This window comes from Myotis yumanensis, unplaced genomic scaffold (genome assembly GCF_028538775.1).
Source record: "Myotis yumanensis isolate MYYU_CA2020_CCGP unplaced genomic scaffold, mMyoYum1.0.hap1 SCAF_6, whole genome shotgun sequence".
Classification (NCBI taxonomy): domain Eukaryota; kingdom Metazoa; phylum Chordata; class Mammalia; order Chiroptera; family Vespertilionidae; genus Myotis; species Myotis yumanensis.
The window spans coordinates 83,552,742-83,567,780 of NW_027223757.1; the positions used below are offsets into that span (position 1 = coordinate 83,552,742).

Consider the following 15,039-nt stretch of genomic DNA (forward strand, 5'->3'; position numbering starts at 1 on the left):
GGGAAACTGCAGACCTTGAGTTTAACTTCCTCATCAGATGACCGGCAAATCAAATAGACACATTCCCGTCCTAGAAGACCCAGTTGGCTTCCCTGGGAAATATTAGAAAGAAGAAAATGACTTACCAAAGAACACGAAGAAAATAAAATGATCATTTTTTAATGACAAGGATGAGATAGTAAGATGAGGAAAAAACCCTTCTTCAAACAGAAAACTCAAAAACACACTTCTAAAAATCCATGATACAGACTACAACATGGATGAATCCTGAACACATTATGCTCTGTGAAAGAAGCCAGTCACAGAGGACCACATATTGAATGGCTGCATTTATATGAAGTGTTCAAAAAGGGCAAATCCATAGAGCCAGAGAGTAGATTAAATGGTTGCCTAGGGCAGGGAGGGGTTGAAGGATTAGTTTAATGGCTAAGAAGTATGGGGGTTCTTTGGGGAATAATGAAAATGTTCTAGAATTATTTGAGGTGATGGTTGACAACTCTGTAAATGTACTAAAAGCCACCGAACTATATACTTTAAATGGGTGAATTGTATGGTTTATGAATTATATTTAAATAAAGCTGTTTGGGGGGTGGGGGGGGCCATGGCTCCACACTAGATCCACATTAGTCTAAAAACATGAAGTTCCTACTATAATGCAAAACCTTTCCAGGCCCAATCTAGGGCAAAATCTGAAGGGGGGGAAAAGTTGACATCAGTACTAGGTAGAGGCCCCAGCTAGATTTCCCTAGCAAAACACTCCCATCTTAGTTTGGGGAAGAATTTCACAGTCTTGTCTCAAAATCATCAATCTCATGGAAATCCCCTTCTGGCTTTAGGTTCCTGTTTCAAAAACACTGGAAAAACCAAAACAGGCAAAACACACTTTCAAAACAACACCTTTCATCTACGTGGGCAAGGGAAGAAACAGGATCACGGGGCAGGTCAGAAGACAAAGTTAAGAATTCACTATCACTAGAGAAACTCGAGTCAAAAAAAGACTACGCATTTCCCAAGGGAGCTGTGTTTCAAAAGTCCCTAAATAACATAACTCACAACAAACGGCAGCCAAAGAACCCATCTGGATGACTGAGGCCTTGTAAGTGATCACACTGACCTCAGTTCGTCTCCCTGTACTGGGTTTTCATGGTGGCAAAATACCTTCTCAACGTGTTTAATCTCTCAAACCAAGAGCAGAGGGTATTATGAGGAGCCCCATGAGGACCCTGGGCTGCATCCACAAGGGCCTGTGGTCACGGCTGTCACCATGGAGAGAAAGACAGAGGGGGAGGTGGAACAGGTATCTCTTACCCTAAAACAAAACACACAAAACCCCAGGGGCACTGGGGATGCTTAGGGAGAGAGAAATCTCTGCAGCTATTGGCCAACAGCTTAGCCCTGCCCTGACCACCTGGATTCTCTCTAATCCCCAGGAAAATAAATTAAAAGACCAAATGGCATTAATCAATTAATAATGAGGCAGATGCTGTTTGGCTTCTGTCTCTCAGCTAGACTCCTGTTCTAAAGGATCTGCTTCAGTCCCTAAGGACAAAACAGCCATTTCCAAAGCCAAGGACATGGAACCAGAAAGTGCCTAGATTAACAATGCCTGCCACAGAATAGGTATACAATAAATTTGTTGAATGCCTCCAGAATGAATGCTGGTATCAATTCCCTTGGCACTCTTGCCTTCTTCTCTCAGCCTGGAAACACACACACACACACAGTTCAATCCATGCCTGTTCACTGAAACTCCATTTGTATGTAACCTTGCAAAAGTAATGAAATTAGCAATTATTGCTAACAATAAAGATTTCTAGAGGGCAGGGATTTTTTTCAATTTTGTTACTAATGTTCCTTAAGCGCCTAAAACAATGCCCGGCACATCACTGGCTCCCGACGAATATTTGTTGAATGCCGAATGAATTATAGGGGCCTACAAGCAAACCCTTCACAACCATTTCCTCAAAGGCGGCAGCGGCTGCCTCGAGGCCTCCCACCGCCAGGAGCCGCTGTGGGATGGGAAACGCCCAGCCTCCTTCCCACTTCACCTTCCACCCCCGCGGTGCCCTCTGACCCCGTGAAGCCTCTGCCCCGAGTTAAGATGGCGGCGTCGGTGGCAGCTGCAGTCGGAGGGCTGCGGCGGGCCATTCGAAGGTCGCCCCCGTGGCGCGGCCCCAGCCGCCGGCCGCTCTCCTCCGCGCCCCCTCCAGCCCAGGCGTCGGCCGTCCGTGACGCCTTCCTGAGCTTCTTCCGGGACCGCCATGGCCACCGACTCGTGCCGTCCGCGTCCGTGCGGCCCCGCGGCGACCCCAGCTTACTCTTCGTCAACGCCGGCATGAACCAGGTTGGGGCGGGGCTTGTGCTTTTCCGCGAGAGAAAGGCGCTACGGGATTGGGCAAAAGGGGAAAGAGGCGGAGCTCAGCTCTTGGGGAGAGAGGACCATGAGTGGGCCGGGCGATCGCCGGCGCGAGTTAGGGTTTGGGGGAAGACTCGACCTGGGAACTTGTGGTTTGGGACTGAGTTTTAGGCCCAGGAACGGTGGGTGTGGAGTCCCACGGGGGCAGATGGTGCGGGAAGTCTGGCTTCATTTATTCTTTCAATAAAGATAATATTCGTTACGTGGATGTGGTGTGGAGCACGTGCCCTGCGCTAGACTCTGTTCTCTAAGCCCGTGACCTTGAGCGCTGCTTACCCTCCCCAGACTTGTTTGTCCTCATCTGTAAAATGGGGGGAGGTGGGGGGAGGGGGGTTGGTTAACTTTAGACCAGTGGTTCTCAACCTTCCTAAATGCCGCGACCCTTTAATACAGTTCCTCATGTGGTGGTGACCCCCAACCATAAAATTATTTTCGTTGCTACTTCATAACTGTAATTTTGCTACTGTTATGAATCGTAATGTAAATATCTGATATGCAGGATGTATTTTCATTGTTACAAATTGAACATAATTAAAGCATAGTGATTAATCACAAAAACAATATGTAATTATATATGTGTTTTCCTATGGTCTTAGGCGACCCCTGTGAAAGGGTCGTTCGACCCCCAAAGGGGTCGCGACCCACAGGTTGAGAACTGCTGCTTTAGAGGCTATGCCCAGGGCCCTGTGGTCTGTTTTGTACCCTGGAAGCTATTGGCTGTGGTTGAAGAAGCTGAGATGGAGGATGCAGCCATTCATTGTCCCATTTCCAGCCACCAACACATTCCTCCTCCTTAGGCAAGAACTATTTTACTAGCAGAAGATCTCTGTTTCATGATTTATTTACCCCTTGTCTGCCTTGCCCACCCCCCCCCCCACACACACACACACACACATAACACACAAGAGATGGGTACCCCTAGGCTCCCAGGTTGCCCCCCTGGCCGAGACCACACTGCACTCTCAGGGACACAGTCAGCCATCTCTGTCCTCACTCCCCACGTTTCTGTTCTCATGAGGGACTTGGCTCTCCCTCTCCCCCTTCTTCACGTGTTCCAGTTCAAGCCAATCTTCCTGGGCACCGTGGACCCGCGGAGCGAGATGGCAGGCTTCCGACGTGTGGCCAACAGCCAGAAATGTGTGCGGGCCGGAGGAAGCCACAACGACCTGGAGGATGTGGGCCGAGACCTTTCCCATCACACCTTCTTTGAGATGCTTGGCAACTGGGCATTTGGGGGAGAATATTTTAAGGTGAGTCTCCAGGACGTCCTGGAGTTCGGGAAGGGTCAGTATTCAACCAAGAAGGGGTGAAGGCTAGTCCCCTCTCCACTCCTGGAGTCTGCTTAGGCAGGGCCTCATGCCAGACACAGAGGCACAGTGCGGCATGCACATGCGTAAGAGGACTGTGTCTCATTTCTCTAATTGGATTGTAAGCCCCTTGATGGCCAGGACTGTGCCCCCTGCGTGATGGCTGATCAATGGTTGTTGTATGAATAAACAGACAGTAACACTAAAATGCGTGAGTTCCAAATCATCCCAGGCTAGTGTGGTTAGAGGATTTCATGGAGAAGGTGAGACTTGAAAGAAAGGAGGATTTGGAAGCTTTCTGGGCAGGAAAAAACTCAGCGTTGGCCATGGCTTGTTTTAGAAACAAGGTGGACAGTGGAAATGGTTTTGTCTCAAGCTGAGGGCTGCACTCATGTGGCTGGATTGACGCTCTAGTGGGGCTTTCTTCTCACCCATCTCTCCCCCCCCCCCCCCCCCCCCGTGGGTTTCCACTGCAGGAGGAGGCTTGCAGCATGGCCTGGGAACTGCTCACTCAGGTCTATGGGATCCCTGAGGACAGGCTCTGGGTCTCCTACTTTGGTGGTGACCCCAAGGCAGGGCTGGACCCAGACCTGGAGAGCAGGGACATCTGGCTCAGCTTAGGGTAAGTTCACCCTCCCTCATGTCCACTCCTGGAGGGCAGGAGGCCTGGAAAATAGAGACTGTCCGCATAGGCCTTTCGAGTCCCCACATATCCCAGGAGACCCTGGGGGCAGTCCTGTTCCTCCTCTTGCTGAGCTTGATGGAGAGGCGCTCATGGCAAAGAAGGTCCAGCTTTGGGGTTTGTCTGTCTCCCTACCACCCACCTGGCTTTCTTTCCAGGGTCCCTGCCAGCCGTGTGCTTTCCTTTGGGCCACAAGAGAACTTCTGGGAGATGGGGGACACTGGCCCTTGTGGGCCCTGTACCGAGATCCACTATGACCTGGCTGGAGGGATGGGTGCCCCCCAGCTGGTGGAGCTTTGGAATCTGGTCTTCATGCAGCATAACAGGTAATGGGGTGCTGAAGCAGGAGGGAAACCCCTGGCTGGAAGTGGAAAAGTGGCAGTCAGGAGACTGATCTGTTTCTTATAAAAGCACACACTTAAATGGTACTTACTACGTGCCAGGCACATTTCTAAACACTTTTTAGATAATAACTGATTTAATCCTCGTCTTGGCCCATAACAGTTTAAGCGAGTCACTGCTGCCCTCTGGCCTCTGCTCTCTTATCACATGATAGTGGCACTTGATGATCTCTAAGATTTCCTTCCAGCCTTGACAATGCCTCTTTCTAAGGGCAAATAATTCTGTCCCAGAAAGGGAATGTCGGGGTCCAGGCCAGGGCCCAAGGGTCAGGGGGTAGTGGTGAGGGTGAAGGTCACCCTTTATGAGAAGGGACTGGACCCAAGGCCATCATCCCATTATCGTCTGTGTTTATGATGGGGTGGGGGTTATACTGCATCTGGTTCCTCCCTCTCTCAGCCCCCTTAGACCCCTCCTCATTCCTCTGTGCCACTTGAGCCTCACATCTGTCTGTAATCCTGTGCGGACCCTCACCTTGTTCACCTTCCCTGGCCAGAGAGGCAGATGGAAGTCTGCAGCCCCTGCCCCAGCGGCATGTGGACACGGGAATGGGCCTGGAAAGGCTGGTAGCTGTGCTGCAAGGCAGACGCTCCACCTACGACACTGACCTCTTTTCCCCGCTGCTCAACGCTATACACCAGGTGAGCATGCCTCTTGCCTTCCAGAAGCTTCTGGCCTGCTCACCAGTGCTTTTGGAATCTGGTCTTCATGCAGCACCACAGGTAATGGGGTGCGGAAGCAGGAGGAAACCCCTGACTGGAAGTGAAAAGGTGGCAGTTAGGAGGCGGGGCCACTATACTTCTGGCGGGGCCAGATTCGAGAGATGGAGAAACAGACTCTCTGTCTTGATGGGAAGCAACTGTAAAGTCACATTGCAAAGTGGCATGCTCACAGAAAAAGGAAGGATTGTGGCCATTTTTGCAAACAGATGACCCCGGAGAGGAAAGCTAGAGTCCAATCTCACGGGACCCAGAAGTCCCAGGTAGGGATTTTATTCTGAGTGTAGTGAGCAGGGCTCTAAGGCGGGGAGCATGCTCTGACTGACACTTTGAAAAGACCACTCCTGTTTCTATGTGGAGGATGAGCTGAAGGGAAGCAGAAGTAGAAGCTGAGAAACCAATTGGGAGGCGATTTCGTAGTCCAGGGAAGGGAGAGTAGGGCATGGCTTAGGCTGGTCATCATGAAAGTGGAGGAAAGTAGATTGATTTGTGAGATCTCATGGAGGGAGCAGCTAAGGCCGCACTGATGGAGTGGATAGGGAGGGAAAGAAAAGGCTGGCTCCCAAGTGTTTGACAAGCAATGAGGTGAACGGCAGGACTGTGTATTGAGGAGGGCAGCTTGGGGAAGACATGGGTCTGGTGCTGCACGAATCTAGCACTCTGCTCTGGAGCACATGTCCACACAGCTCCCACCATCCCTCCTGCCCCCTAAAGCCCGTAGAGGCAGGTGTGGGCCATGGAGAGCACCTGTGGTCAGGCCTGGCTCAAAGCTCAGGGCTGCTCCTGGTCAGTTGTGTGGCGCTTAGGTCCTCTGGGCCTCTGTTTCCTCTGACATCAAGGATAGTAATACCTCCCAGAACAGGGTGTTTGGGTAGAAATTCAGTAAATGATCACACCTGTGGTTATTGTTAGTGCGAATGTGGGCCCCTTGAGGCCAGTGTCTGAGTCTCGTTCATCTTGGAAGCTCCATCATCCTGGCTATTCCAGATGTAGTCCACTTTAGGGGTGATGAAGAGCATCCCACCTGGGCCAGGTCGGGCAGGGCAGCAGCCATGCCTCCTCTCCTGCTTTCCAGGGTTGCGGGGCCCCTCCTTACTCGGGCCGGGTAGGGGCAGCAGACGAGGGCCGCATAGATATGGCGTACCGCGTGGTGGCTGATCACATTCGCACACTCAGTGTCTGCATCGCCGATGGCGTCTCCCCCGGAATGTCGGGCGCCCCGTGAGTCTGGAAGGACTGCAGAGGGGCAGGTGCAGCTGGGGCTTGCAGGGGAGGGAGGGAACAGAGGTGGGTCAGGGTGAGATGGCAGGAGGAGCCGGAGAAGGGATTTGGGGTGGGAGCACACGCTGGGCCTGGCCCTCCCCAATCTCCAAACCACTGACCAGGGGCTGTGGGGGTCACATCTGGCTTTGAACCCTCTAGGCTAGTTCTTCGTCGGATCCTCCGTCGAGCTGTGCGGTTCTCTACAGAGGTCTTGCAGGCACCACCTGGCTTCCTGGGCAGCCTGGTACCGGTAGTGGTGGAGACACTGGTAAGGACACAGCTTCCTCACTCCTCTGGGCCTCCCGGGCACTCGGGGAGCCTGCCGCCCCAGCATCCTGTCAGCAGCAGAGAAAGCTGCCGTTGCTTACAAAAGCAGGGAGCCTTCAGGCTGCTGAACCTTTGACCGTGGGGCTCCCTCTGCCTGTGTCCCCACCCCACAGGGAAACGGACTCCCCATGTGGGTCCCTCCCCCGTCCATCAGCCTGTCTGAGCCTCTAGAACAGGTGTCCTCAGGGAGGCCCAGGGGCGGAGGGGGAGGGTGCCTGGGTGCCTCTCCCTCTCACACTTCCTCAGCCCTGTTACCTCCTCCAGGGAGACACTTACCCAGAGCTGCAGAAGAACTCGGCCCAGGTACTGGACTCGGGTGGGGGAGGGCCGGGCCGACCAGAGAGTGGTAGAGAGGCTCTCCCTCCATCTCTGTCATGCCCGCCGTTCAGATAGCCAACCTGGTGTCGGAGGACGAGGCAGCCTTCCTGGCCTCCCTGCAGCGGGGTCGGCGGATCATCGATCGGACCCTGCGGCGCCTGGGACCTTCTGATGTGTTCCCTGGTGAGTGGGGTGCCTCGCCAAGGCATGAGGCCGGGGCAGGCGAGAAGGGAGCTCTGGGCCAGGCCTGTGCCTCGCATCTTCCCCTCCTCCTCCCATGTCCCCCAGCCTGTGCTCCTTCCAACACCCAGACTTCTCTGTGGTGGGAGCACCACCCTGCTTCTCCTCATTTCTCCATTTCCTCACTGCCCCGCTGCTCCTGCCTCAGTCTCTGCCTCCCTCCTCCTCTGACATGGTGGTTGCCAAGGGAACCCAGCTCTGGCCTTGGAGCCCGAAGCCTGAAGGTGACCCGTGTCCTGGGCCAACCCAGTGTGAGGAGAGGGTACTTGTGCTTGGCACCTGGTGTGATTGGAAAAGCCCTGGCCCTTCTCCCTCACTTCTCCCCCTCCCTCTATCCTGCCCCTCCCCGCTCAAAACCCCGTCTTCCTTCCGAAAAGCCGACGTGGCCTGGTCCTTGTCAATGTCTGGCGACCTGGGGCTCCCACTGGACCTGGTAGAGCTGATGCTGGAAGAGAAAGGGGTGCAGCTGGACTCTGCTGGGCTGGCGCGGCTGGCCGAGGAGGAGGCCCAGGTACGGGCTGGGGCACCCCCACCAGGGTTCTGTTGGGACAGTCAGCCCTGAGTCCCTGGGGAGGGCTGCAGCTATTGAAGGAAGAGGAGGCTGAGCTAGGCACTGTCCTTCACCTCGGGCCCCTCCCCAGCCCCTGGAAAGGCACCCTAGTGCAGTGGGCTGAACAGGAGCGGGGGAGGGGAGGGGGGAGGGAGGCCAGCACATGTCCTGGGAGGCGCCTACAGGTGCAGAATTCGGTGAGGGAGGCCTGATCCTGAGACCCCGCAGGATGGGTGGTTCACCAGCCAACCCAGGGTCTCCAGCACCAGCCAAGCCCTGAGCACTTATTCCAGAGGGGGCCGCAGGGTGCACAGAGCGGATGGCAGGGACAGGGCTCTTCGGAGGCTCAAGTCCCATTACACTCTCCATGCAGCCCTTCTATCCATACACATACCCATGCCTGTCCTGCAGCACCGGGCCCGGCAGGCTGAGCCAGTTGAGGAGCAGGGACTGCGGCTCAACATCCATGCACTGGGGGAGCTGCAGCGTCGAGGGCTGCCCCCAACTGATGACAGCCCCAAGTACAACTACTGCCTTCGACCCAGTGGGGGTTATGGTGAGAGCCTGGGCTGAGCGGTGGCCAAAGGCTTGCCTGACCTTGATTGGGAGGGACAGGCAGATGGTTGCCCTGTGCATTCCCCAGGGACCACCAGGGGTCGCTGTGTCCCTGAGCAGGACTTGGACCCTATCCCCCATTCCCAACCCCTCTCCTCCAACTAGGTGCCTGTTGGCTTCAAGTGAGGCACAGACCCACCTGTATGTCTCAAACCCCTGCCTAGCTCTGATAACCACTTTTTGCCCTGGCAGAGTTTGGCACCTGCGAGGCCCAGGTGCTCCAGCTGTATACAGAGGACGGAACAGCAGTGGCCTCTGTCGGGGAAGGCCAGCGCTGTGGCATCCTCTTAGACAGAACCAACTTCTACGCTGAACAGGGGGGTCAGGCTTCAGACCGAGGTTACCTGGTGCGGGTGGGGCAGCAGGTGAGCTCCCCCCGCCCCCTCTCCCCCCCCCCCACACACACACACACAGGATAACTTCTGCAGGAGGCAGACCTGAGCCAGAAAGGGAGCCAAGGGGGTGGGGGGAGAGGCTCCAGGCAGTCACTCTAGCCCCTTGGCCTCTGACTTTCCCCAGGATGTGCTGTTCCCGGTTGCCCGGGCCCAGGTCTGCGGAGGCTTCATCCTGCATGAGGCTGTGGCCCCTGAGTGCCTGAAGGTGGGGGATGCGGTGCAGCTGCACGTGGACAAGGTAAGGACCCCACCCCTGCTGCTCTTGATATCCTGCAGCTCCTTTACTCTCCACCCCCCACTCTCACCCGGATGCCGGGTGACAAAAGTGTTTCAGTCCTGGCGTCTAGGCTGCATGGAGAAGCACACGGCCATCCACCTGCTAAACTGGGCGCTGCGGCAGGCCCTGGGCCCTGGCACAGAGCAGCGAGGCTCCCATCTCAGTCCCGAGCGGCTGCGCTTTGACGTGGCCACCCAGGTGAGCAGGGCACAGAGAGACAGGCTTCAAGTGAGGTGACAGGCTCAGAGTGAGAAAGGCTGGTGGGGTGGGGAGTCTGGCCAGTCCGAGGGCCTGGTCTCCCTGTCATTCAGTCACTATAGGAACCTGAGTGGGTGTCATCCCATCAGGCTCCTCCAGCACACGGGATGTGGAGTCCTCCCTGCACCCCAGCCACCCATCTCCCTTGTTCCTGCTGTCACCCAAGCCATGCTTGCACAGGCGCTGCTCTCTCCCTTCTCTGCCACCCTGTTCCCTCCTCTCCTTGTATATCTGGCTCAATACTCCCCCCAGGAAGCGGGCACTGACTAAATCCTATTCCACTGACTACTCCTTGCTCCCGCATCTCCCCCATCCTATACTTCTTTTCAACTGGGTTGCCTCTTGTCATAAGCTCCTTGAGTACAGAGCCTCTATTTTCTGTTTTAATCCTCACTTGATGATATGTTTATTGATTTTAGAGAGAGGAAAGGGAAAAGAGAGAGAGAAATAAACACCAATGTGAGAAACATCGATCATTTGCCTCCCCTATGTGCCCCAACCTGGGATGGAACCCGAAACATGGGTATGTGCCCTGACCAGGAATCGAACCCGCTGACTTTGTGGTGTATGGGATGATGCTCCAACGAACTAGCCATCTAGCTGGAGCTCCATCAACTTTTAATGCCTAATGGGAAAGGCCTGCAGCTTTCAATAGGCCCGACTCCCAGGTAACTTTCTAAGGAGAAGAATTGTTTGCTCCACGAATGTTTATTGAGCACCTATTAGGTGCTAGCCACTGTTCTAGAGCGTAAGGTAGTTCAATGGACAGTGAAGGCTGCCTCATGCATCAGTTGCAGGCATGGGGCTGACTGCCTGTCGGTCTGTCCATTTCCCTCCCACCCCACCAGGCCCCGCTGACCCCGAAGCAGCTCCAGGCAGTGGAGAGCACTGTGCAGGAGGCTGTGCGGCAGGACGAGGCCGTGTACATGGAGGAGGTAGCCCTGGCACACACTGCCCATGTCCCTGGCCTGCGCTGCCTGGATGAGGTGAGTTGGGGGAGCTCCCTTGGTGGAGATCACCTTCTCCTGCCACCCCTCCGCCCCCGCCCACAGGCCAGTTAGCATACCTGTCCCCTCCCACCCACAGGTGTACCCAGACCCAGTGCGGGTGGTGTCAGTAGGGGTGCCCGTGGCCCAGGCACTGGACCCAGCTTCTCAAGCTGCACTGCAGACTTCTGTGGAGCTGTGCTGTGGGACGTGAGTCACCCTGCCTGCCTGCCCTGGCCTGGAGCTGGGTCCTCCCCCTTGGTCTTTGGAGCTGCCAACTCCTGGTTTGGAGCTCAGGCTGCTCTTCTCTTCCATAATCCCCCTGACTTCTTCCTCCCTCCCTCTGCCCACAGGCACTTGCTGCGCACAGGGGCTGTAGGAGACCTGGTCATCGTTGGGGAGCGCCAGCTCACCAAGGGCACCACCCGCCTGCTGGCCATCACTGGGGAGCAGGCCCAGCAGGTCGGGCACGCCAGCAGGGCCCGGGAGGCGGCTGAGTGTGCATGGGGCAGGGGACACGCAGCTCAGGCTGGGGGATGCCCAGCAGCAGAACCAGTGCTCCTACATGTGCACTGCTGGCAGCTGGCAGCTGGCGTGATCATTTGGTGCCTTGATTGGTCCTGATGGTTAAATATTTCTAATTTGGCCATGAGCAGCAATAGGTTGAGAGCTTTGAAAGTAAGCCAACAGCCTGACCATCCTGTTCCCTCCCTGCAGGCCCGAGAAGTGGGCCAAAGCCTGGCCCAGGAGGTGGAAGCAGCCACAGAGCGGCTGAGTCGGGGCAGCCGGGACGTGGTGGAGGCCCAGCAGCTGTCCAAGGACATGGGACGACTCACTGATGTGAGGGTCATGCCCACCATGGAGCTGCCCACATGCCCGTGCACACCCCATCCCTACCCGTGTCCTTGCCCTATGCCCTTCCCCATGCCTTTCTGGACCCTTCTAGTCTCTCCCCAGCATTCCCGGGGAACGCCTGGATGATTGTCTGCAAGGTGGAGTCGGGGGTGCGGGGGGGGGGAGGGGGGGGGGCGGGAGGTTGTCTCTTCCCTGGCCCTGCTGGTCCCAGCTGCAGAGGCTGTGGCTCAGGGAGGGGGAGGATGATGTACTGCTTCTGGCTGTAGGCTGTGGACACCGCTGTGATGCCCCAGTGGCAGCGGCGGGAGCTGCAGGCCACACTGAAGGTGCTGCAGCGGCGTGCCAACACTGCGATCCGAAAGCTGGAAATAAGGCAGGTAGGAGGGGGTTTGGCTGCACCCATCAGGGCGGATTCCAGGCACACCCAACAAGGGCCAGAGACACTAGTATGAACTGGCATGGGGGTGGTGTCAGCTCCCTCTCCTGCCAGCTGGGCACCGTTACCAGACCCCCACTTCTCTGCCAAGCCAGGTCTCCCCAGCTCCCAAGCCTGGCACAGGCTCTCCCTCCGGGAAGCTGACTGACTGCTCCATTCAGCCCTGCTTACTCCTTGACTGCATTCCCCTTCCCCCTGCCCCCTCTCCATCTGTACTCCAGCCTTAGTCCTCTCACCTTCAGCGACCTATTTGTCGGGGCCTGGAGCTCAGATGAAAGGGAGGAGGTGAGGGAGGAGAGGAAGGACACAGGTGGGACCCAAAAGGAGGCCATTCCAGGCAGAACCCCTGGCCCCTCTGTTCAAAGCTAAAGCCTTTGCTGGGGGAAGAGGGCGGGGCGAAGGGAAGGGACTTCTGGATGGGGGTTCAGTTTAGAAAGGGCTGGTTGCCTTCCAGCCTGACCTGTACTGTCCCTCCCGCCCCCCAGGCTGCCCAGAAAGCACAGGAGCTGCTGCAGCGGCACCCAGAGGGGTCCCTGATTGTGGACACCGTTTCCACTGAGTCCCTCTCAGTGAGTATTGGGGTTGGGGGTGTCCTGACAGGGAGGTAGCTGGGAGTCTGCGGCTACGGGTCACTGCCTGCCCTCCCTTGCCCAGGTGCTGGTGAAGGTGGTCCGGCAGCTGTGTGAGCAGGTGCCCAGCACGTCCGTGCTACTACTCAGCCCCCAGCCCCTGGGGCATGTGCTGTGTGCCTGCCAGGTGGCCCAGGTGAGCCAAGTGGGAGAGCAGCCCCCACCCCGCCCATCTCCTGGTCCAGCCGCTGATTCCCCTCCTTTTGTTCCTCTTAGACCAGGGAGCCAGGGCTGGGTAGAGGTGCTCTATGAGGGCACCCCAAGACATAGATATGGCCATCTTCTTGTCCCTAATGACCACACATCCCCACTAGAGAGGGTACCACCTCACTCCCCCTCCACACACATTCCCAACCCAACCCTCACCTGTCTTCACCCCATTCCCCCCATGAGACTGTCTGGGGAGGCAGAGCTAATCGCTGTGACTCACTCTCAAGGTACATTGAGTGGATGGTGGCAGGGAGGGCCCCTCGGCATTGCTGCCCCTTCTGTTTCCGTCCCCAGAGTGCCACACCAGCTTTCACAGCAGAGGCCTGGGCGCTGGCTGTGTGCAGCCACATGGGAGGCAAGGCCTGGGGCTCCCCAGTGGTGGCCCAGGGCACCGGAAGCACTGCTGACCTGGAAGCTGCGCTCAGTACAGCCCGAGCCTATGCCCTCAACCAGCTCTGACCCAGGGACTCACGTAGACTAAAGAGACAGCTACATGTGGCAAGAGTCGGATGAAACTTCCTGAGGAGCCCGAAAGGAACCAGCAGAACCTCCCTGGAGGCTGAGGGGAGGGCTGGAGACTGGAGGCCCAGCAGCTGAGCTGAGAGGGCCACCCTGGACACAGGAAATGTGGGCTGGCGAAGGCAGAAGTGAACCCAGAGACACACCAAACTAGGTGAATGCGGAAACTCGGGCTGCCCTGGCTGTGACTGCTCATTAAAAAATATTTCCCAGCCCTCCCAGCGTGGCTCAGGGGGTGAACTTCAACCTATGAACCAAGAGGGCACAGTTTGATTCCTGGTCAGGGCACATGCCCAGGTTACAGGCTCTGTCCCCAGGATGGAACGTGCAGGAGGCAGCCGATCAATGATTCTCTCCCATTGATGTTTCTATCTCTCCCATTCCCTTCTTCCCTAAAATCAATTAAAAAAATTTTTAAAAAAAGTATTTCCCAGAGGAGAGGAAGTTCCAGAAGGTTCTTTTGCTTAAAAAAGAATAGACTTTCCACTCCCAGCAACCTGATATGGGTGCCCCATCCCCAGTCTGACTCCTCATACTGGGCTGAAAGGCCACCCGGCATCCATATCGGAACCATCCTTCTCGCCACCGTGCTGGGTCAGGCTATGCCAGCCTGTCCTGGGCACCCAGAAAGGCCTCCCCAACCAACAGGATCCAGAACCGTCATGTGGAAGTCACTATGGCAGAGCAGTCCTCTCTGGTGTCATTAAGTTCTTTAACAATAACTTATGGAAGGCCCTGGTGATTTGTTGATAAAATGAGTAACAGGTACTGGTCAGTTGCTGAGAATGTGAGAACCAAACAGACAAAACTTCCTGTCCTTGCAGAGCTTACTCCTAGTGGGAAACGAGGGGCAATAAAGAGAAAGAGGGTGTCAGCGGTGGTGAGGTCTGAAGGAGTGGACTGGGATCAGGATGGTGGGTGGTGTTTCCTCACTGAGGTGCATCTGAGGGAAGAGCTGTCCGGGCTGTTCGCTCAGCCCATGCAGAGTCCCTGTGGAGAGGGAGGGGGGGCGGCAAGCTGGAAGAGTGGCAGGTGATGGGGTCAAAAGAGTGGGGACCAGAGTGACCCTCTAAGCTACACAGCATCCACCTCATACCTGAGCTGAAGCTTAAATTGGCAGCTCCGAGCAGGAGGAAGCCAAGGGATACGAGGGCAGCCCTCTCCCCACCAGAATGACTCTGTCCAGGACCAAGTCATATACTGGACCTCAGGGAACCCATCTTCAAATCAAGGGCTCCCTGACTACCAAGTTCTGGGGATGTTTAAAATTATTAGAGCAGAGGGGGGCCGCTAGCTTCTTTTCTTGCATGATCTCTCCTTTTGCGGCACCGGTGACTTAACCGATGGGGGCTTGAAAGGAACCTGAATCCCTCAGTTCTAGGGTTACAAAGCTTTCCCTCAAAATCTTGGCAACTGTAGCAGTTAGGAGTGGTGCTCAGGAAGGCCCAGCTTTTTGTACGTGGATGCCAGGGTGAGGCGTGGTACCCACTTTATTGATGTGTTAACCAAGTTTCTAAGTTAAACTTATCCAGGGTAACCAACTAGTACAGTTGACCCTTGAACAAACAACATGGGGGATGGGGTGCCAACCACCCATGCAGTCGAAAATCCATGCATAACTTAGTTCAGCATGTGCAG

General features: G+C 55.9%; 1 protein-coding gene across 4 annotated transcripts; it reads left to right on the top strand.

Moving 5' to 3' along the window:
• The first annotated feature begins 2,083 nt into the window (after positions 1–2,083).
• On the top strand, positions 2,084–14,538 carry AARS2 (alanyl-tRNA synthetase 2, mitochondrial). Of its 4 annotated transcripts, none has more exons than XM_070418497.1 (22): positions 2,084–2,344; positions 3,475–3,666; positions 4,200–4,345; positions 4,564–4,731; positions 5,301–5,445; positions 6,599–6,744; positions 6,946–7,054; positions 7,378–7,416; positions 7,503–7,614; positions 8,049–8,182; positions 8,633–8,777; positions 9,029–9,201; positions 9,356–9,469; positions 9,566–9,706; positions 10,615–10,752; positions 10,853–10,962; positions 11,106–11,214; positions 11,470–11,592; positions 11,874–11,984; positions 12,529–12,612; positions 12,698–12,808; positions 13,177–14,538. In XM_070418497.1, exons 1-22 carry the CDS (start codon positions 2,102–2,104, stop codon positions 13,339–13,341), a joined length of 2,958 nt encoding a protein of 985 aa, XP_070274598.1. In that variant the 5' UTR covers positions 2,084–2,101; the 3' UTR covers positions 13,342–14,538. The 4 variants fall into 4 exon arrangements, with proteins under 4 accessions (XP_070274598.1, XP_070274595.1, XP_070274596.1 ...); XM_070418494.1 differs by having other exon boundaries at positions 2,091–2,344; positions 7,360–7,416; XM_070418495.1 differs by lacking the exon at positions 9,566–9,706 and having other exon boundaries at positions 2,091–2,344; positions 7,360–7,416.
• The last annotated feature ends 501 nt before the right edge of the window (positions 14,539–15,039 follow it).